At 39.0% G+C, this 21,604-nt stretch overlaps 1 protein-coding gene across 15 annotated transcripts in view; it reads left to right on the top strand.

The window, feature by feature from the left end:
• Baz2b (bromodomain adjacent to zinc finger domain 2B) overlaps positions 1-21,604 on the top strand; it is a 291,302-nt gene that overhangs the window by 178,683 nt on the left and 91,015 nt on the right. For all 15 annotated transcript variants that reach the window (XM_034494127.2, XM_076928795.1, XM_076928797.1 and 12 more), the window contains 2 exons: positions 14,239-14,385; positions 18,555-18,605. In XM_034494127.2, coding sequence (XP_034350018.1) covers positions 14,241-14,385; positions 18,555-18,605 — 196 coding nt within the window. In that variant the 5' untranslated portion in view covers positions 14,239-14,240. The remainder of the gene's footprint in view (positions 1-14,238; positions 14,386-18,554; positions 18,606-21,604) is intronic.

Raw genomic sequence — 21,604 nt, 5'->3', positions numbered from 1 at the left:
GGTGATAGCATCACCAAGGCACGGGTAACTGGAAAGGTCTGAAGATCATCGTGAAACTGACCATCCGGGACAGACAGGCCCAGATGCCTAATCATCAAAGCCCTCAAGGAGCCACCAAGAGAAAGAAGCAGGAGCATTAAACACAGTGGAAATGTCACTTTTGATGAGATTTCCAACATTGCCTAGCAGATGTGGGTGGCACCAACCTTTAGCCAGAGAACATCTGGAACTGTTAAGGTGACCCTGAATACTGAAGTTTATGGGCTGCAGTGTGGATGGCTGCCATCCTATGACATCATAGATGATGTCAGCAGTGACACAGGGGTATGCAAGCAAAAGAAGCAGCAAGCAAAAATATTAAAGGACTAAACTTAAAAAAAAGACAACAGCTGGTCTATCTGTATGATGGCGCAGAGTTTGGGCTGTGGTATGGGGAAACCTCTCTCAGATTTGTAAGGAGCCGGAGCACTGACGAGAAAAGGCAAGTGTGATGTGGAACTTGTGGATCCTCTGCTAGCCTCTTTAGGTCGCAAGGAAAATAACTTGTGGGAAAACAAGCAAAAGGATCAGTGTGTACCCAAAGTCTCAGAGAACAGAAAAATCTCAAAAGGATAGGTCTAAGGAAAAGGACCTGGGCTAAACCATGCTCCTAGCCCATCTGTGTTGGTTAGCTTCTGTCAGCTTGACACAAATTAAAGACTTCTGGGGAGAGGGAGCCTCAGTTAAGGAATTGCCCCCATTGGAGTGGCCTGGGGGCATGTCTGTAGGGCATTTTCTTGATTACTAATTAATGTGGGAGGTACCAGTTCACTCTGGAAATCGCCATCCCTGGGCAGGTAGGCCTGCACTATCTTATATACAAGAAAGTTGGATGGAAAGAAGCCAGGTAAGCCAGCAAGCAGGGTTTCTTCATGGATTCTGCTTGCAGGTTCCTGCCTTGGTTTCCCTGATGTTAGACTGTAGTCTGTAAACCAAAATGAACCCTTTCCTCTCCAAGTTGCTTTTGGTAGGTGTTTTATCACAGCAGGAAAAGCAGTGTAGCACACCACACCTGTCTAACTTGTTCTCTGGTTCACAGCCTTGGTTGTGGTGTCAGACAGAACTTGATTAAGTTATACATCTTTTAGAGGCAAGTAACAGGTGGTAAACTTCTGCAGCCATTATTTCTGTAAGCCATGCCTACTAAGGGTTTTTTTTTTTTTTTTTTTTTCTTCATTAGTGTAGGGGAGTAATGACTTCTGGAAAGCAAAGCTAGGGTCTTTTACACACTAAACTGAGTTACATGGCAGTCCTTATGTTTTCAACTGTATAACGTGTGATTTTCCCCCACTACTTTCTGAATGGAGGTGGATAGAAGTTATTAACTGGTTTTATGAAAACTTATCATTATTTGATTAAATGAAAATATGAAGATTTTTCCTTCCTGTAGAAATTAAAAATTATTGGGAATCTAGATAGATCAATATTTTCCAATGCAATAGATCATATTTACAATGACCCAGAATATTTTGGTGCTAAAAGAGGTCCTATTATATAGATTTCATGATCTCTTAAGGAATTATGGCTCACAACTTTTAATCTATTAATATAATACCTATGACTATTCAATAAATATCTTTCTAAGCCTAAATTCTAAGGTTGATAGCCATTGTTCAGATTGGTAGCCAGTGTTTTCTGCTTGTTTGCTTTGATCAGTGGGAAACATTTTCATAGCACAGATATGGACTGAGCAGATTGTATTTGTATTTTATGAGTACACACACATATGCATGTGTAACAACAATAAAAAAAGTCATGAATTTCAAAGAGAGCAAAGGTGGTGATACATGGGCGGCATGGAAGGACATAGAAGGGGAAAAGATGGAGTTATACTGTAATCTCAAAAAAAAGAAATTATTTTAAAAAGATTTAAAAAAAAAAAACTAGGGCTGTTTTGATGAAAATGTGAGAAATGATGAAATATGTAATTAGGATCCCTTGGCATTAACTTTTGAGTGTTTAGTTAAAATGGACATTTTATAAGTCAGCTAAATCTCACTTACTGAAGTTCCTTGATAATGGTCAAATACATGCACTGCAGAAAACATGCAGCACGCTCACGGCCTCAGTTCTGTCAAGGAGGAACTGCTGCTTCACGTGATTTCCCGCATTGTTTCTCAGGAAAACCTGACTAAGGCAGTCCCTGCCCCAAAGCTGCCAATCCACCCTCTGACAACCTTAGCCGCCTCCTAATGAGGAGCAGCTTCCTCACACACCATGTCAGCCGTTTAGGTCAGGGTGCTATTCAATAGTATTTTCAACAAGGATGTTGTTACAGTTATTAAACACTTGAAATGTTACTGACTCAGCTTAAAATTACTCAGTTTTAATCTCCAGTTTAAATTTATGCATGTGATTAATAAAAAGCCCTATTGGATAAAGCATAGTTATATATTACTTTTTGTTCTGTTTTTTAATGTGTTTTGTTGTTTGAGGCATGGTCTCACCCTGTATGTAGCCCAGACAGGCCTCAAATTTATGGCAGTTTTTTAGCCTTAGCCTCCCAAGTGTTGAGCCCATGTGTGTGAGCCACCACATCTAGCTATACATATTGATGGGTTTTTTGTTGTGTTGTTTTGTTTCCTGAGAGGGCAGAGTGTGGTGTTGCCCAAACTGACCTTGAACTGTATATTGAAAGTAACTCTGGAATTAAGATCATCCTGCCTTTATCTTGAAAGTGCTGGGGTTATCAGCCCCCACACCTGGTTTATATATTGAGTGGATCAAATCCAGAACTCAATGTATGCTAGGCAGGTATTCTACCTGCCGGCCACACCTCCAGCAGTACATGTTATTTTTAGTACACTGATTTGTGTTATTAAAAATATTTGCTGTCTTGTTCTGTCCTTAAATTTTGCAGTTAATTGTAAAGAAAGGACATGTTTTTAAATAAGTTGAAGGTATAGCCACAGAGAGTATTATTTGAAGTAATTTCTGGATATTATAGTTTAATTTTTATGTCCTAAAGGAATGTATTCTGGGCTTGAGAGATGGCTCAGCAGTTAAGAGCACTGACAGCTCTTCCAGAGGTACTGAGTTCAATTCCAAGCACCACATGGTGGCTCACAACCATCTGTAATGGGATTCTATGTTCTCTTCTGGTGTGTTTTGAAGAGAGCAACAGTGTACTCATATTCATAAAATTTTTAAAAAGGAATATGTTTTGGGGATCAAAAGTACTATGTTTATTGTGTTAGTGTTGCTACAGTTATTCTGAAGTTATTGGCTGCTGATTGTGACATTAACAGGTGGTGATGGATTGACCTCTAAAAGTATCAAGAACTAATGTGTGTGTGTGTGCTTGTGTATGTGTGTGTGTACCAAGATTTTTTGGCAGATTAAAAAATGAGGACTGTAGATATAAAAATTGATAAAATAGAAGTTTATATTTTGAGTTTGAACTGAACGTGTTGGTGTGGTGTTATTAAAAATGTATAGTTACTTTTGATTCATTTTCACAGACTTGAGAGAATACCAATTCCCCTGTCAGGATTTTACATCCTGATAATAACAACAGCAGAAATTGTTACAGTATATCTTAGCTACTTTTTTTTTTTTTTTTTTTTTGTTATAATAAATTTGACTAGCATCAATTAAGAGAGAAAGGAGAATGGTCCATGGTGTTCGGGGTCCCAGTGAGAGGAGCTTGAAGCAGCATGCCTATAGTCAGGAAACAGGATTATGGAGACTCGTAAACGCACTTCCTCTTTTCTACTCCATTACAATAGTTATTTAAGATGCATAACTAAGAGCACACATACCTAAGAAGCAATTACTGTGAGCAAAATGTTCCGAAGAATATAAGGCATATACTGGCTACTTTTTATGTTACCTTGACATAAACTAGAGACATCTGCAAAGAGGAGAGTTGGAAGAAGATTGCCTCCAACAGATTGGCCTTCAGTTGAGGAAAAGTGTCTACTAGATTTACATTCGGGCAAGATTGTGGTAGTTCTGGTCTTTTGTTTTGTTTGATTAGTGATTGGTGTGTGTGTGTGGACCCATTCCACTTGGGACTGTGCTACCCCTGGATAGGTGGTCTTGGATAGTGTAAGGAAGCAGGCCGAGCAGTACAGGAGGTGGAAGCTGGGAGACAGTAGTCCTCCATGGCCTCTGCTTCAGTTCCTGCCTTGAATTCCTGCCCTGACTTCCCTCAGTGACAGACTGTAAGACAAAGTAAATCCCTTCCTCCCCAAGTTGGTTTTAGTCATGATGTTTATAGCAATAGAAACACTAGCTAAGACATGTTACAAACTCAGCTTCTACTCATATAAGCATCCAGATTACATCCAAGTTTGTAACTGTAGTCAGATAAAACGTGCTCAGTGCAGTGACTGCTGGCGAAGTCTGACTTTTTCTGCTTTCTGTTGTCACTGTACCAAGGATGTGGGCACAGTGCCCTTCCTCTTGGTTTTGAGGGACAGGGAAAATCTGACATGTGTATGTAAGACAGGGGTAGGGAACATGAGAGACCAGTACAACAGCACTTAAGGTAAGGTTTGAGGAATTGAGTGCATGAGCCAGTAGGTGACTTCAGCCATGGGCTTAGTATGGTTGGAGAATATGCAGTTTTGAGGGGCTGAGGGCATAGCTTAGTGAGTTGAGCATGCACAAGGCCCTGGGCTCAGTGCCCAGCAATGCGGACAGGGAAAGGAAAGAAAGCACAGCAGTTTTGCCAAGGTCAGCACAAGAGCCCCAGCCTAAGACGTTTGTGGTTCTTTTGTCACTGTAAGGAGGAATAAGGTTGCACCATCACAACGATTCTTTCCTGAAGATTAGTTGATGAGGAGAAGGGGGGTGGTTAGATGACCAGTCAGGCAAGAACAAAACCGGAAAGAATAACATATGATACTAATAGTGGCTCTCTCCAGCACCAGATGGCTGCAATAGATAGAGAGAATTTGATTCGTTTTGGTAAGTTTTGGTTATGGGTAGATTAGACACATCCATATTAGTAAACTCTAGTATGTGAATGGATTCTGCCACTGTTTTTGGACCGCTGTAGTATAGACTTTTCTGTGAAATAATCTGCTTACCCTAAGGCTTAAAGTAGAAAGTATGACAAGAGAGAGATTTGATTACCTTACTTATAGGTTTCATTTTTATAGTTTTATCTGTTTTGATTCAAATTTTTTCTGCTATGAAGCTTAGCTCTAAGTATTCACAATATTCATAATATTCACAAAAAGAACTAAGAAAAAGGTTTTGCTATATATTAATCCCTAGTCTTTTTGAAACTTCGGAAAAAGTTACAAATCATACTCTGATATGCACTAAAATACCAAACAAGGAGAAAATGGTAGTTTAATTGAAACACTTCCATTACTTTCTAGGAACAAAACAAAACAAAACAAAATAGATATTTCTCTGGTTCTCTCCCCAAAGTAGTAGCCTTTCCTGAATGGTGAAGCTTGAATCCACTTAGTAAAAGGTGTACATTTAATTGAAAATTCCGTATTTCTGTCTAGAGTTCAGCTTTTCTTTGAGCTTATTCAGTCTGAAGTTTTCTCAGCTTCTTGTATCATCAAGTTTGTATGTTTAACCAAAAATGCAAACTATCCAGCCATTCTGTCTATACTTTAAGATATCAGCACCGTGTCCTCTGTCCTCTCCATCCTAGGCTATCACTGAGAGTGTTGGAACCTGTGTTATTCACCCGCATGTCGTCAAGTCTTTGCTGATAAATGTCTGTTCTCATTTTTTAGATTAGATAATCTACTGATGTCTCTTCAATTTTTAATGCTATTGAATAATTCAGTGAGCCCCCCCGTGTGTGTGTGTGTGTGCGTGTGCGTGTGTGTGTGCACACATGCACAAGTTCCATGTATATGCATATGTGTTTGTATATCTTACCTATACCATTTTTTATTTGTTCTTGATAACTTATGTAAGAATTAAGAATGTATGGTAAGGCTGTGTGGTAGTGGTGGTGCGAGCCTTTAATCCCAGCAGAAGCAGTTGATATAGTTCCAGGAAAGCCAGGGCTACACAAAGAAACCCTATCTAGAAAAACAGACAAAAAACAAACAAACAGACAAACAGGTGCTGTGGTAGGGCAAGATGTCCATTCATTACTAGAGGAAAGTTTCGCAAAAGCTGGGAGGAAATTGGCTCTGAACTATGCTATTGATTATTAAACAATGATATTGCCGGCCAACAACATAATGGACTGCTTTTGAAAATACATCTGGTCCTTTAGTGGAAAATTGTTTAGTGTCCTTGGCATTTTGTGATTCTTTTTGTTAATAGGGATTGAAAAGAAAGCTCTAGAGCTTATGATCATTTATGTACTTTGGAACTATTCTGAGAGAGTGCACTGAATGCTAACACTAGCCAACCAGGAGGTACTGTTGGATATGTGGTTGAACCGTCCTCTTAAAGTCTCTTAGGAACACATTTTATCTGGTCATCATCACAGGACATTTCCCTGTGCTACATTAAAAAACAATCAAACAAAACATTGTTTTTCTTCCCTAAGATATAGAAAGTTATTGTCTGTAATGCATAAGTAATATTTTTAATATAAAATTGGAATAGACCTAAAGCATAAGAATATATTAAGAAATAGCATGCACTCATAATTTTATCGCTCTGAGAAACCACTGTGACCATTTTGGAGAATTCTTCTCAACTTATGTATTTTCAATCAGTTTGTTTCTTAATACATTATCTATCTATCTATACATATCTGTATCTCTCTCTCTCTCTCTCTCTCTCTCTCTCTCTATATATATATATATATATATATATATATATATATATATATATATATATGGTTTTTCAACACAGGGTTTCTCTATGTAGCCCTGGCTGTCCTGGAACTAATCCTGAGACCAAGCTGGCCTCAAACTCTGATATCTACCTGATTCTGCCTCCCAAGTGCTGGGACTAAAGGTGTGTGGCACCAGTGCTTGACTGTAAATATTTGTATATATAATCGCATCAATAAATGTATTTTTTTTAAGGAGCTCATTCTACATGTTACTTATGTTCCTTTTCTATTTCACTTTGTACCACTAGAAAGAAAATAAGATTATTAGTTTTTTAAATCAAATCTTTGTTTTTTTATTCTCTGAAATTGTCCTAATATTTTTATGATCTGTTAGCAGCTCTTTTTTTTTTTTTAATGGTTAGGTTTTATGGACCACTGTAAGTATTTTAGAAGAAAAGGCTATATCAGAGGCTTTTATATGCCTCTAGGCTTTTCTTGTTATTTATTTGCTAAGCTAAGATTTATGACTGAACCACAGTCCCGCCCCAATTATTTTTTTTAATTGAGCTGACTTCCTGCACTGCTTCCCTTTTTATAGTCTTTAAACAAACAAACAAACAAACAAAGAAAACTAGTGTCTAGAATGAATGCGGCATTCTAATTGTGTCCTACCACAGATGTAACCAAAAGGTTTCTTGCGGAAAAAGTTGATGGCACTACCGCCATAGGCAGTGCACGCGCAGGCAGTTCTGCACACTGAGCTACATGGCCGTGCCTCCTCTTATGTTGTTAACACACACAGCTCAGCTAGGCAGCCCGAGCCAGACCTAAGTACAGATACCGCGGCCTGTTAACTGTGAGCCACACTGGTCATAGACACACACTTCAGACATTTTTGTATGGCAAGCTACGTAACCTTTCTATACCTATTATAAAAATTAACAGTTACATTTGGAGTTTATTTAAAATAATGAAATTACTTAGCATAGAGCCTGGTACAAAACCATTCAGCTAATAATGTTGTGATTGCATTGATAGGAAGGTTGAGCCAGCGTTGACCCTGGCAGTGGTTTTCCACAGTGATGTTATGTTTAAATTCACCTATCACCACACACATTTCACAGTAAATATATGCACATATGTGATTTTTTTTTATTTCTCTTTGAGGATTTTTCTAGTCTTGTATTTGTTATATTTATAGTTCTGTTTATACCAACCTATTTCATTGTTGAATTGTGCCTTAAGCTTTATATACTTATTTACTTTATTTACTTCAACAAACTCTCGCCTAGAAATGGTGAGTTCATTTTAATTCTTTTCAAATTAATAAAAATATGTATAATTGGAAATATTAAAGAGTAAACAGTAGACCCATACGGTTTTCATTTTAGGACTAGATATGAGGGTTTGAAGTAGGGTGCTGTCCCACAATGCATGAGGCCCTCCCTGGGTTATATGCCCCAAACTGCAAAATAAAGTAAAACTCATTTCTTGTTTATTTTTAAATCTTCTTGGTAAGATTGTTCAAGACAGCAGTCATAGTGTTTGCCATGATACGTGTGTTTAAACCTCCTTTACGTGCTCTACCAAGGCTTGCCTGGTAGCCAAAACTGCTGTATTAATAAGCCCCATCTGTCTGTGTGTCTATCTATAGTGCACAGGTCTGTCTGTGTGTCTGTTTATAATGTTGTGCCTACAAATGGAGGGTTTTGTGGACCATATATCAGTGATATCATGTAACTGTAGTGTTTTTATAGGATTTAAGGTTCTAAGTGTCATTGTTTAATTTGAGTATATATCTTTGTAAGTACACTATAACTGTCTTCAGATACACTGGAAAAGGGCATTTGGATCCCATTACAGATGGTTGTGAACCACCATGTGGTTGCTGGGAATTGAACTCACAACCTCTAGAGCAGTCAGTGACCACTGAACCGTTTCTCCAGCCCCGTAAGTATATGTATAACAACAGTTCCTGTATGAAGAATGGGTTTTTAGTAAGCAAGATGTAAGTACACTTGTAAACAGGGTTAGGAATCTCATCGGGGTCAGATAATGCTCTAAGTTATAGATCTCATAGTCTGTCACTGCTACTTTGTAGCTATGTGGAAGCAGTCACCATTAGTAAAAAAGAGATTGCTGGATCTTCGCTCTTAGTGACATGGAAGATAAATGTGGTAGCTATGGTGATGGAGAAAAGTAGACAAACTTCAAATTCATAGTAGAAAAAAAATGGATCTAATAGGTCAAAAGATGGACATGTTTGTGTCTTCTCTCTATATGAAGCATCAGAGTCATGGCTTGTGTGCGGGATCAGCTTCATGATTGAAGATCCATTACATAAACATTGCTGTCTGATTTGTACTTGCACCCCATCCAACCCCACGTCCATTCAGATTTATGCCATCTTGTACCAGTGGGTCTTTTCCCTTCTGGTTGAATTGTGGACTCTTTCTGGCAGAGCCACAGGTTTCTTTGATTGTATTTTGCTTAATTTTCATTTCTTACTTAATGTGATCCCCTCAATGTACTAGACTATATCTCCCATAGAATATTTGGAAAGGACTTTTTCAGCAACAATGAACCATTCTTCTTTCACTGATTTAACTGTCATCAATGCAAGAACATGGTAAAACATTAAAATGGAATAAAAATATGTACAGTGAAAGTGAATTCCCTCAGCCTGGACACCAAGCCTCTGGTTCTTTTCCTATAGTTAGCAGTTTCTCGTTTTTTTTTCTAGACACATTCTGCCAACATGCATGCATTGGGCACTATCTCCATTCCCTTTTCCTGAGCACAAAGGAGACCCTGCCTGTTTCCCATGAGAGAAGTGGAATATTTATTTTAGTTCATCTCTTAAATTGTGTACATATTTGATATAGGATTAAACAACTTCCATTAGATACATTGCTTTATTATTGCACACATAGGTTGGTGCTATTTTCTAAAACAGCCATGACTATTTCTGTTAAAAATTTAGTTGTATTTCTTAGTTGAACAAAGCTTTAGTCTTTTGTTTGTTCTTTGGAGTCTCTTGTGTTTGGATTAGTTAATCAGATATTGTCTGTCTTTATCTTTCAAATCTTTGTATCTTTGTTAGAAATCTCTGAGCTTAAACCCATAGATTGATTGTATCTACAGACATGTTCTAATCCTTTGTTATTATTCTCATATATCTATTTGTCTAGGATAACGTCTTGCCTACAAATATTTTCCTTCAAAGGAGTGCTTAATCTTTTGGATAGAAAGGATACTCTCTGAATAGATTATTTATTGAGTAATAAATATAAATGCCAGTGATTTGCTTTTGGATTATTTTCTCATTTTCAGGCCTCTTGAGGTCTCAAGTAAATTTTTGAAAGATTTATCAGAAACCTGTAATTTCGCATGGCATGCCTTTGGGCCATGGAGAAAACTCCCTTGGCAGAGTGCTTGCTGTGGACATGCCTGAGCTTGGATGCCAGTATCCACTTAGGGGCTTGGTCCTAGCAACATGTGTCTGTTACTCCAGAGTGTGGCTGGGGCTAGGGGACAAAGACAGATTCTGAGGGTTCACTGGCCAGCCAGTCTAGCCAATTTGCTCAGCTTCAGGTTCAGTGAGGAACCCTTCTCAAACAAGGTTACTAAGGTAAACATTTGACATCCATGGGTACTGTTGTGCTCAAGTACACCTGTGAAGACATGTATCTTATCGATAATCTCAAAAGATGCACCTATATGTGTTTTTATAATTTACCCCAGGAGAATATGCTAGGGAGGAAAATGATGTTCGCATAGTGCATTCACCTTAATCTTGTGATTTTATAGGCTAGTGTTTAGACAGAAAGAAATGTTGATTGGTAATGGTTCGAATCCCAATGAAAAGGATGTTCTTAAAGCAGACTCAGAATGGAAGGCAGGCTGTTACAGGAGCAGAGACAGATGGATGCTCTGCCCTAGTAAAATCTGAAAGTAGGCTGCTCCTATACATCTGGGTGGTTTTGTCCTAACAAGTTTTTCTTAAATTACTTGAATGAGTTAATTTTACTGATTCTTAAGTAGTGTGAATACTTCATTGAATACTTTTGACAACAGACTATTTTATCATCTGTGTTTGTATTATTACTTATTTGAAAAGTTTTATAATAAAAGTCTCTCTATAAAGACAACTATGAGCTGTTGTTCACTTGGAAGGAAAAGGGATGATATTGCAGAAAAGTACAACAGGCCCCTCTGTAGCCTGTCTGCCTAGCCCATGGGGCTAACACAGCCAGCATCTGTCTGGCTAAACAACATAAGAGCATGACACGGATAGATATGAACCTGTGAATACTACTGTGCATTTTGACACAAGCACTCTGAATATCCCTTTGGTTTCTTTTTATTCTCACCTATATTCAATGGTAATTATATAAACAAATTTTTGCTTATTAAGACAAGCCAGGCTGGGCATGGTGGTTCACACCCATAGTCCCAGTCTTGGAAGGCTGAGGCTAGAAGATTGCCAGGAGTTGAAGGTCAGCCGGTCTCTGCTGTGAGACCTCATGTAAAAAACCAAAACAAACGAAACAAAAACCGCCGGGAGGTGGTGGCACACGCCTTTAAACCCAGCACTTGGGAGGCAGAGGCAGAGGCAGAGGCAGGTGGATTTCTGAGTTCAAGGCCAGCCTGGTCTACAGAGTGAGTTCCAGGACAGCCAGGGCTACACAGAGAAACCCTGTCTCGGAAAAAAAAAAAAACAACCCCAAAACAAACAAACAAAAAACGAAACAAAAACCAGAAACCTAGATCCCTGCTAACAGTGATGAATGTTAGACCATCAGCATCCATGTGCATTTTCTTCTTTGATCTCAACATCTTTATGTTACTTCATAAAACTAACTCAGAGACTATGTAATGTTTTCAGTACCACAGCTAATGAACTCCAAGGCTCACACTTTTGCACACAGAAAACAATTGTTTTAAAATTGGTCCAGAATAATCTGTTTTATTACTAAAGTCTTTCTAGGTAAACAACTCATTTGTTGTTTGCTTGCTTGCTTGCTTGCTTGCTTGCTTTTTTTGAAATGAGAATTGGTGGGCTGAAGAGATGGCTCAGTACTTAAGAGCACTGATTGCTTTTCCAGAAGGACAGAGGTTCAATTCCCAGCACCCACGTGGCAGCACAAAACTATTTGTAACCTTAAGATCTGACATCTGACACACATGGAGGCAAACGTAAAATAAAAACAAATTATTTAAAACAAATTTAGAATTGATGAAAAATAATTTTTGAAGAAGGTGTTAGCCATAGGCCTTGGCCATATACCTTAGAGGCCATTTTTTCTGTATTTGACCCAAACCAGCTCTTAAACGTTAGTTGATTTAGCCATCATTAGCACCTCTGTCTTTTTCCTAGACATACACTGAAAACAAAGATTCTATAATAACATGAGATACATACCATACTACTTGCATTAAGGAGGTGATTGACAGCAGCACTGGGATTTGAAGAGTGGCTATTGAATTGTATAGGAAGCTTTTTAAAGTAGTCTCATTCAAAATGCTTAAGAGTGCCACAAGATTACCCTTCCTTTGTGTGATGTTTTTCCTATCAAGAAAAAAAATGTATGTACTTATGAATTCACTTGATACATTAACCTTGTATTTAAGTACTCTAAATTTCAAGATGTAATTGAACAGCTTTTTCAAGAAAATATGTATCTGTGTGAATTGACGATAGCATATAATACAGAACCTTTTTCTAACAAGGTTATAGGTGAGAGCTTACATGCGACGGATCGTAAATTCTCTAATAGATGAACACTATCTTTTTACTTCCTGTTGCTTAGTATGTAAACTTTGTGATTCTCATTAAAGTGGCCATGGTCTGTTAGGTCCTCATGTTTGAATATCACCATTTCAGTGAAATTGTAATCTATGTTAGATTTAACCTACAGCAGCAAATTGCATTCATAAGGATGCTAAGAAGTGATTTGGTCATTATAAACAAACAGTTCAAACTAGGGCCATTGAAACCATAGTGGAAACTTGGCTCTAATAAAACTCTAAAGAGGCACTCTTCCAGCATTCTCATTCTCATCTCATTCATTCATTTTCTCTCTCTCTCTCTCTCTCCTCTTCCTTCTCTCTCTCTCTCTCTCTCCTCCTCCTCTCTCTCCCTCTCTCCTCCTCCTCCTCCTCCTCCTCCTCCTCCTTCTTCTTCTTTCTCTCTCTCTCTCTCTCTCTCTCTCTCTCTCTCTCTCTCTCTCTCTCTCTCTCTATCTCTCTCTCTTTCTCTCTCTCCTCTATTCTGGAAATTACTGAGCCATCCTGACATAAGGATGCTTTTGTCTAGAGTTAGAAGATGAAGTTTGTTCAGATTGATATTTTTTTCTTTTCTCGCCCTCTCAGCCTCCCTCCATTTCTTTCTCTACTGTCCTTCCTCGTTATAGAGGATTTCCCAGTGTTGCTCAGGCTTGCCTTTAACTAGTGAACCCCCATCTCAGTCCCCTGAGTATTTGAATTTATAAGCATATACATCCACACTCAGCTTCTGGTGCCTTCTTCCTTTACCACGGTGGTTGTCAACTTTCCTAATGTGACCTTTAATACAGTTCCTCATGTTAAGGTAAACCCCCCACCCATAAAGTTATTTCACTGTTACTTCATAACTGTAATTTTGTGACTTATGAGTTATAATGTAAATATCTGATATGCAGGATATCTGATATGCAGTCCCCCCACATACCAAAAGAAGGTCACATCCCACAGGTTGTGAACCACTGCTTCACAATAATACAGAATCAGGTTGCTGGTGAGATGATGAAGAATCTTGAGAAGAATAAGAGTATTAATTTTTCCCAAGTTGATGACCTCACACACTTGCATAAAATTAGGCCATTTTGTAGATGCAGAAACCGTGCGATTCATTAAAGGATCTAGTGCACCTAGAATTTAGTTTGCTTCAAGCTGAGTTGCAGGAACACATGCCTGTAGTCCCAACTGTGAGACTGGGGTGGGGAGGAGAGTTCAAAACCAGCTTGGGCACAGCCCTGTCTCACAAACAAAATTAACACTGGTTCACAAATGTTCATCTCAGTTCATGTTCTATTGCTACAATATCTAGGACTGAATGATTTATAAAGTTGAGAGTTCTGAAGCCTAAGAAATAGGAAATCTGAGCAGCTCACCATGTGAGGTGGCCTCCCTGTAGAGCCACCTACTACACTAAAAAAAGGAGGGGTATATTTTTATAAGAATAAGATTATTTGCTCATTCTTGCCTGTTCTGTGAGAAAGGCATTGAGGACTTAGAATCTTCTAGGCCCCACCTCCTACTCTCACACTAAGGACTTAAGCCTTAAAATGAAGTTGGGTGTGTTTCAAGCCATAGGACTATTTTGTTCATGTTTCATCTTTCATTTCTAAATTGATACGAGACTTTTTAAAAGTAGGCAAAATGTATAAACATGTCTAATTCTTTTAAGTAATTCTGCCTAATACAGTGTTTTTCTTCTATCATAGATATGGAGTCTGGAGAACGGTTGCCATCCTCACCAGCCTCCTCCACTACACCGACGTCGTCTTCTGCTCCTTCTGTGGCTTCAGCAGTTTCAAAGAGCAGCCTTTCCACGGGAGCTGCTTCACTTAGCTCTACAGCCAGCCCATGTGGTGAGTATCCTTTAAACTTGACTTTAGAGACCTCTCCTTTCAGGGTCTGTATTTATGTGTAACACTTGAGTTCTGAGTAACATATTGTTCTTCTGACCTGTTGGATAATTGCTGGGATGAATGTGGGGTCTTTTTGCTTCATCTAGATTTTACTCTGGGACAGTCCTGATTACTCCTGTTCCTTGTAACTTTTCCCCAAGAGTTTAGTCTTAGCTTCATGATAACCATGTTTATGGATATGTAAGTGTAGTGTCTCAGTGCCATGGAAGAGGGAACAAAGAGAGAAGCCCTTGGTACTGACAGTTTTTTGCTTTTGACATTTATAATACTGTACTTCCTCTTTACAGTGAAGAGGTTTGGGCTGAGGGCTCTCTAAATCTCAGTGTTGAAGCCTTTGGTTCAACTCTAGCTTGGCAAAATACAGGTATACATATGTGTGGACAGACCAGCTGTTTGTGGTCTTCCCACCCAAAGATGCTTTAGAAGATCCTGTTCTACATAGTTCAGTCTCATCTGTTTTCTTGTCTTAGTTGAGTCATTGCATTAGCCCATGTGTTATCTGATAATTCTTTTTATTTAAAAATAAAATCATGGCATGACAAGGGGTTTCACCCTGTATCTTAAAACAGTTTGATCTCAATGTTTTTGATCTATAGAGAACAATAAAACAACTGTCATCTTTAAACTAGCAAAACCTCAAAAATTCTTTCATGGGTTCTTTGACAGCATTCTGCTGTTTCAAACGTTATCCTAAAGTTTATTTCTTTGTCATCTTAATCACTGACAGTCCTCATACAAATTCCTTTATGCTCTAAAGAATATATGTGGAGTTTGCTTTCAGACCTTAAACAACTATTTTCTGTTGAATCGATTCCTTCCCTAGCTCTGAAATTATACTCACTCATAACTTAGGCTGTTGCTATTATGGATCCTGACAGAGCAGTGAAACTCCTGGGTCAGAGGCACAGTCAACAACAGGAGCGTGGTGTGGCACGACTTCCCTCTGACATCCTAAGACAGTGATGGAGTGGGACTGTGAGACAGCTCTGGAGCACCATGCTTGAGAACACCATTTTAATCAGGAGTCAAATAGGTATCCTCTTTAAGGATGTGCAGGGGGTTGTTCTGTTTTCTAAACCACCTAAAGTTGTTCATTTTAAGTACAGTCCTGAAAAGTAGCTTAGGTCAAGAGAGCCAATGCCTTGCCTTCTTGGGACTTGGAGCGATAACATTTAGAGATGCTTAAAACCAATGGAACCTTTAATTTGATTGCCATAATTGGGACAAAAAAAGTATCATTGCAATGAGAACAATTAAGGCTATTGACATATATGTGTTTTATTGATTTTGTGAAAAAAGTATCATTTCTTTTCCATGAAGGAACTTTTTTTTTTTTTTTTTAAATAAACCACTTGAGTTTGAGACCAGCGTGGTCTACAGAGTGAATTCCAGAAGAGCCAGGGCCATACACACAGAGAAACCCTGTCTTCAAAAACCAAAACAAAGAAGCAAATAAACAAAACCCCCCTCCCAAACTCCACCTTTTCCTAAAAAATAATTTGGACAGTGCTCACCAAAATGCTGAATAAATTGGGTGTGTTAAATAAAATCAGCTAACTAATGTGTTAATAAAAGATAGGCTCTAAAAAAATAAAAAGCTCTTCACTGAAGGAAGATGTTCTTAAACAGTGTCTAATGGTATTAGCCTGGTGTTGCTGATGTAGCTTAGACTCCTTCCCCTTGGTCTAAGTGCTGGGATTCGGGGCATGAGACGTCACGTCTAATAAGCAGTGAGTACACAACAGAGATTGGAATGAGTAAGAGGCAGGCCGACAGGAGCACTCACTCCCACACTCGTCCTAGTACTTATACAGAAGTTCATTTGCCAGGAATGGAAAACAATGCTGAACTACCTTTTCTCTGCCCTGATCGTGGCAGATACTTGTCATGAGAGCTTTTGTATAGAACAGCACTTAATGCACACCATAGTCAGGCCCACAGACACGCAGATGCCTACCTACATACTGACTCCAAGGAAAAGCTGAGAGAATGACATTTAACATAATGGCATAAGTCAACCTTACAGAGTACATTTATTTGAGATTTTTAACTGTTTGACTTAATTTGTACCATAGTCTACTGCTTTTTCTTTTTGTCCATTTTTCAGGTAGATCCCTTCAAACAAATCTGAAATCAACAGCAGAATCTGTAAAACTGATAAACTAAGGCTGTTGTTAAGGACACACTAGGCATGCTTATCATTAAATGAACACATCATTATCTCAGTCCCTACAAATGTGAGCCAGGACAGTGTATATGAGGAAACTGCTGTGTTGATTTAGTTCTCAGTACTATGTTACACACACACACACACACACACACACACACACACACACAAATGTATGTATGTTAGGTAGGAATGTTTAACTATGATGGGAAAGCATGGAAACATATCATCCTCAGATCCTGAGGCTCCTGGTTTTAAGTCTGCCTCTGGAAGTGTGAGGCCGTTGTCTCGACTGTGTACCTCACAGCTTCCTGAGGAATGTCTATCTAGACAGAACAGCTCTTCAGACAGCCAGGGGAATGAGGTGAGCCAGAGTTGCATGCCAAGAGAGTGAATGCTTTTCTCAGAAGCCCCACCTAGAGATTTTCACTTAATCTCTCCAGAGTTGTGTGAGTGATAGCCTTGGCTTCAGGGAAGGACAGGAAGTGTGGGTTTAACCTTATTATGGTCTTTAATAAAATGGGGGTTCCATTAGGAAAAAGGGAAGGAAAGCTGGTGTGGTCATAGGTCTGTGGCTTTATAGAGGAGAGGCAGGAAGGAGGCCACGCTGGGAGTCGGCCATGACAGGATACTTAGAACCTAATATGCATGCACAAGAGTTGATGCAGAATAATGTAATGATTAAAGGCAAGGACTTTACAGTCAAACACTGGGAGATCAAACCTTGGCTTGTCCACTTATTAGCTTTGTGAATTACCTTTTCGTAAGGTTCACTTGTCTCATTTGTACAGCAGGATTAGCAGCTGCTTTAAGTATTATGATAAATGAAGTAATGACTGACGTATAGTTGATGCCTAGTAAATTGTAGCCATCATTTTTTTCTTATCTTTTATCCAATAAGAATCGTTTGGTATAGTGACAGTGCTCTCAGGTAACACTCCTGGCAGGGTGTGTCAGTTTGTAAGAAGAATGCAACCAGAGATGAAGAGGGCCTTCCATTTATATTAACATCCGTAGCTAGATACTTATATTTATTCAGCTGTAAAATGATGAGGGTCCAGGTTGAGGAGTACTGGAAATGGGGCAAGAAACAAGGCTCAGAGACGGCGGGTAACAGATTTATCTGGGATAGGAAGACTGCATGGAGGAATATAGAGAAAGAGAAGCCCTGACATGACTTGGCATGTTTATTGAAGGGTGATGTAATGAGAGATGTGACGAGGAGAGATGTATTTGTAAGGATACAGGACTAGGTTATCTTTATGTTTGTCATATGCCATTAGTCTGTTTATTTATATTCTGTGTTATTATTGGTAGAACATTTTAGTATTTCCAGTTTTTGCCCATTATAAATAATGCTGTTAAGGACATCATTATGTGTAGAAACTGATCCATCTCAGCATATTCTTCTGATTCCCGTGGTCTCACTTTTCCTGACAGCTGTGCATTACTCTCCTTATGCCCAGCACCTGGCACCCTCAGAGCTGGAGGTAATTTTGGTCAGCGGAGCAGTGCGTAATTGAGGTGCCTTTTCAGGTTTTTCTAAGACTTTTAGCTTCTGGGTTTCTTTTTTTAATGACTGCTTAGGGCTTTGGATCATATTTCTAATGAGTCAAATTTTTTCCTTGAGTATTTGTGAATTTTAGATATGAAATGCCTTTTAACTACATGTGTGGAGACACCTTTTCACCATCTGATATGTATATATATTTGTTCATTGTGCATTATCTTTTGATAATAAAACTTCCAACTTTGATGGAGTCAGTTTAAATGGTTTTACTTCTGGTTGCTTTTGTTTCTTACTGAAGAAGTCTTGCTTTGTATCCAAGGCTAAGCATATATATTTAAGATTTGACTTATTTCTTGGCTTAGTCTAATCTGGCTACTATAACAAAACACCACATAGTTGGTAATTTATCTGTACTAAAATTTGTGTTTACAGTTCTTGAAGCTGGGAAGTCCAAGATCAAGATATCGCCTGACTCAGTGTCTGGTAAGTGTCTTAAGTCTGTTTTGGTGTTACTATTACATGGTATTAGCTCAATACCTTTTAAAGTATTTTCTATGAAAAGAGACTTACATGGCATTTCATTCTGATCCTAAATTCTAAACATTATGGTATTATCTGGTGAATGGCCCTGACTTACAACAAACATGGCAGGGAGACAGACAGGGAGACAGTCATTTGGAGAAGGACCAAACACATGGTGCAGCATTGCTTTATACCAGTCTACTGTCCACAAAACCTAACGTGTTTTTGAGAACTAATTAATCACTTTTGATGGTGGCCTAATTGTCTCCATTAGCCTCTACATCTTAAAGACGAACCTCTTTTTAACATATTGAGGACTGAACTCTCAACATATGGAATTTTAGCGGACAAGCTGTATCTGACCTACAGCATTGAAAGCTTTTTCCTTAGAGCTTGTACGTTCTTGATGTGTCCTTTCTCATAGTAGGAAAAAATCAAAAGCAAGACAGTTTGTTGTATAGCTTTTCCAGTGGAATAAGGTTCAGGCGCTCAAGAAAAGTAAGAAGGTGGTAGTGTATGACTGTTCCTGTGGCTCAATAAACAAACATCTGTCCACCCCAGAGAGGGGAGCAACAGCAGACCCAAGAAACAATTCCACCTATCTTTAGCCCAGTGGAACATATTTGGGTTGCTTGTAGGAGTGTGGGTGAAGCGTTATTATAGGAACATGGCTGACTCGGTAGCTCCTGCACCATCAAAGTCCCCCACACTAGCATGATGATAATTCTTGAAAGCCGAATCCTTTGTGCACAACTTGTTGGCAACTCTGAGTACTGGAGATTCTATTCTCCCTATCACTGCTGCTTTTATTATCTTCTGGAGGAGTTTTATGAATCCTTTAAGTCTCAGGAGAACTCTGAACCCTGTAAATTCCCTTTGTTTCTTGAGTCCTGTGTGTGTAGGCGTTGGGAGGCAGTAGCTGCAGAACATAGTTCTTTTACTCTCTTTTCATGAGAACACTCGTCTATTAATGATATAGCTCTCCCATCGGAGTTCCCAAGTCCCTGCCTCACGATAGTCCCATAGTCTCATTGTGGTTCTGGCACGAGTGGGAGGGAACACCACCCTTCTCCTTTCTACTCCTTAGAAAAGTTCATGACTGTTAGGTACCAGGACAATGAGACAGACTGAGCTCGGGCTTTGGGTTTTAGACTTCTCACCTGTTGAGCTTTGGTTATAATATGTGTCAGGTCTGATAAAGATAACACAAATCACTAAGAGTATTGGAAGTAGACTAAAATTTCATCAAACTAATCAATCAGGTACTTTGAAAACTATTGAGTAACTGGCTCCCGTGACTCTTAGAACATTGCTGCCTAATTGGCTTGTTAAGGAGCTTACCTCTGATTCAGTTCACGTCACTTTACAACTGCTAGCCTCATGATTGTCTCACCTTACCTGCAGTCCAGTAGACTCTAGCCATCCCTCCAGCCCTTTCCCAAATAAGCAAATAGTTGCCTGGGCCCAGAGTTTGAGACAGAAAGATTACAAAGAGGAGGCTTGCTTGTAGTACATAGTAAGTTCAAGGAAGACAGCCCAGACAGCCTGCAACTGTCAGAATTTAAAAGGCCCAGTAATGTAGTTCATGGGTGGGGTGTGTGCTTGGAAAATGTAAGGGTTCAATCCCAGTCCTGAAGTGAGAAGGGTGAGATGGAAGAGGAGCAGGAGGAGGTGAGAAGAGGGGAAGAGAAGCAAACTTACATGTACTTACTTAGAAGATTCCCTTGTAATCATTGTGTATGAAAATGAAGTGTAATAAGTGCCAAACTCAAAGACACAGCTTTTCAGTCTTCTAGGAGGCAAATACTTGTGGTCTCCTGTACAATGATTACTGAGAGTTTTCAAGAACTTCATTTTTGCTCTGCAGTATCGTTACTGAGCATGTCTGTGGGTGTGAAGGGCCCCTACATCACCTACTTAACCAGTGTGTTCCCAACCCTTCTTTTCTCGAATACCACGTGACTCTTACTCTATTTTCTGCTAAAGTTCCTGCGTCCTGCTTTCTCAGAGAGACAGCACAGCACATTCTCTGCTCTGCCTTCAGAGCTGTCCTGCTCCCAGCACAGACTCTGCCAGCACAGACCTTCCTTCCTGGCCTTCCTAGCAGCTGACTACTGACCAATCTTTGCTTGCCTCTTAGGCTCCGTTATGCCCCTCTTAGTTTTTTTTTACTATTTTTCCTCATTTGTTTGTTTGTTTTCCTTTGATTTAGTTTCCTTACTGAATTTTCCTAGGTCTTGGGTCTGAAGTCTTTTATCTCGATTGTCTTTGTTTAAGTGTCCAAACTTAATGAAAACCGAATGAAAAACTGTCCAAATGTTCTCACATCTTAATTGTACATTTTGTATAAATGCTTTATATACATCTCAACCACAACAAACCCAAACCAGAAGTTTCCATTTCCTACTAAAACCAGTTTCTCTTCTATTCTTCCCCATTCATTTACATAGTAGAGCCACTGTTCCGGAAGTCCAGTGACTTCAACCATGATTTTTTTCCTCCACACCCACATATTAATCCCAGTGGTTCTGCTTTCAAAATAAAGCTATTTTAAAAGGTGGTATATCTTCTTTCTGGCCCTCTGTCATTTAAGTAGACGGCACCAAGCCCTCCCTCTTGTGTCTTTGCAGTTCCTCCTGACTGTCTCCACCTCCTTGCTTAGTCACGTGCAATTCATCTCTCTCACCTAGCGATGAAGGTGGTTAAACAAAGCTTCTCACTTTTGTTGCTTTCTTAGGTATAGTTTACCTGCAGTAATAACCTCAAGTATTTGTTAACAATTGGTTTTTAAAACTATGTGGATGGCTAGGGAGTTGGGTGGATCTGAGATTAGTTGCTGACGGGAAGTTAAGATGGCCAAAATACATTGTACAAAATTTTAAAGAGTTAATTTTTATAAAAGTCTACAAGGACTTTTAGAGCGTTCTGAGATGATTTGGACATTTAGACAGTAAATTCTT

This window comes from Arvicanthis niloticus, chromosome 2 (assembly GCF_011762505.2).
Source record: "Arvicanthis niloticus isolate mArvNil1 chromosome 2, mArvNil1.pat.X, whole genome shotgun sequence".
NCBI lineage: Eukaryota > Metazoa > Chordata > Mammalia > Rodentia > Muridae > Arvicanthis > Arvicanthis niloticus.
The sequence above is the reverse complement of the archived record's forward strand: the minus strand, read 5'-3'. Positions and strand labels throughout refer to the sequence as shown.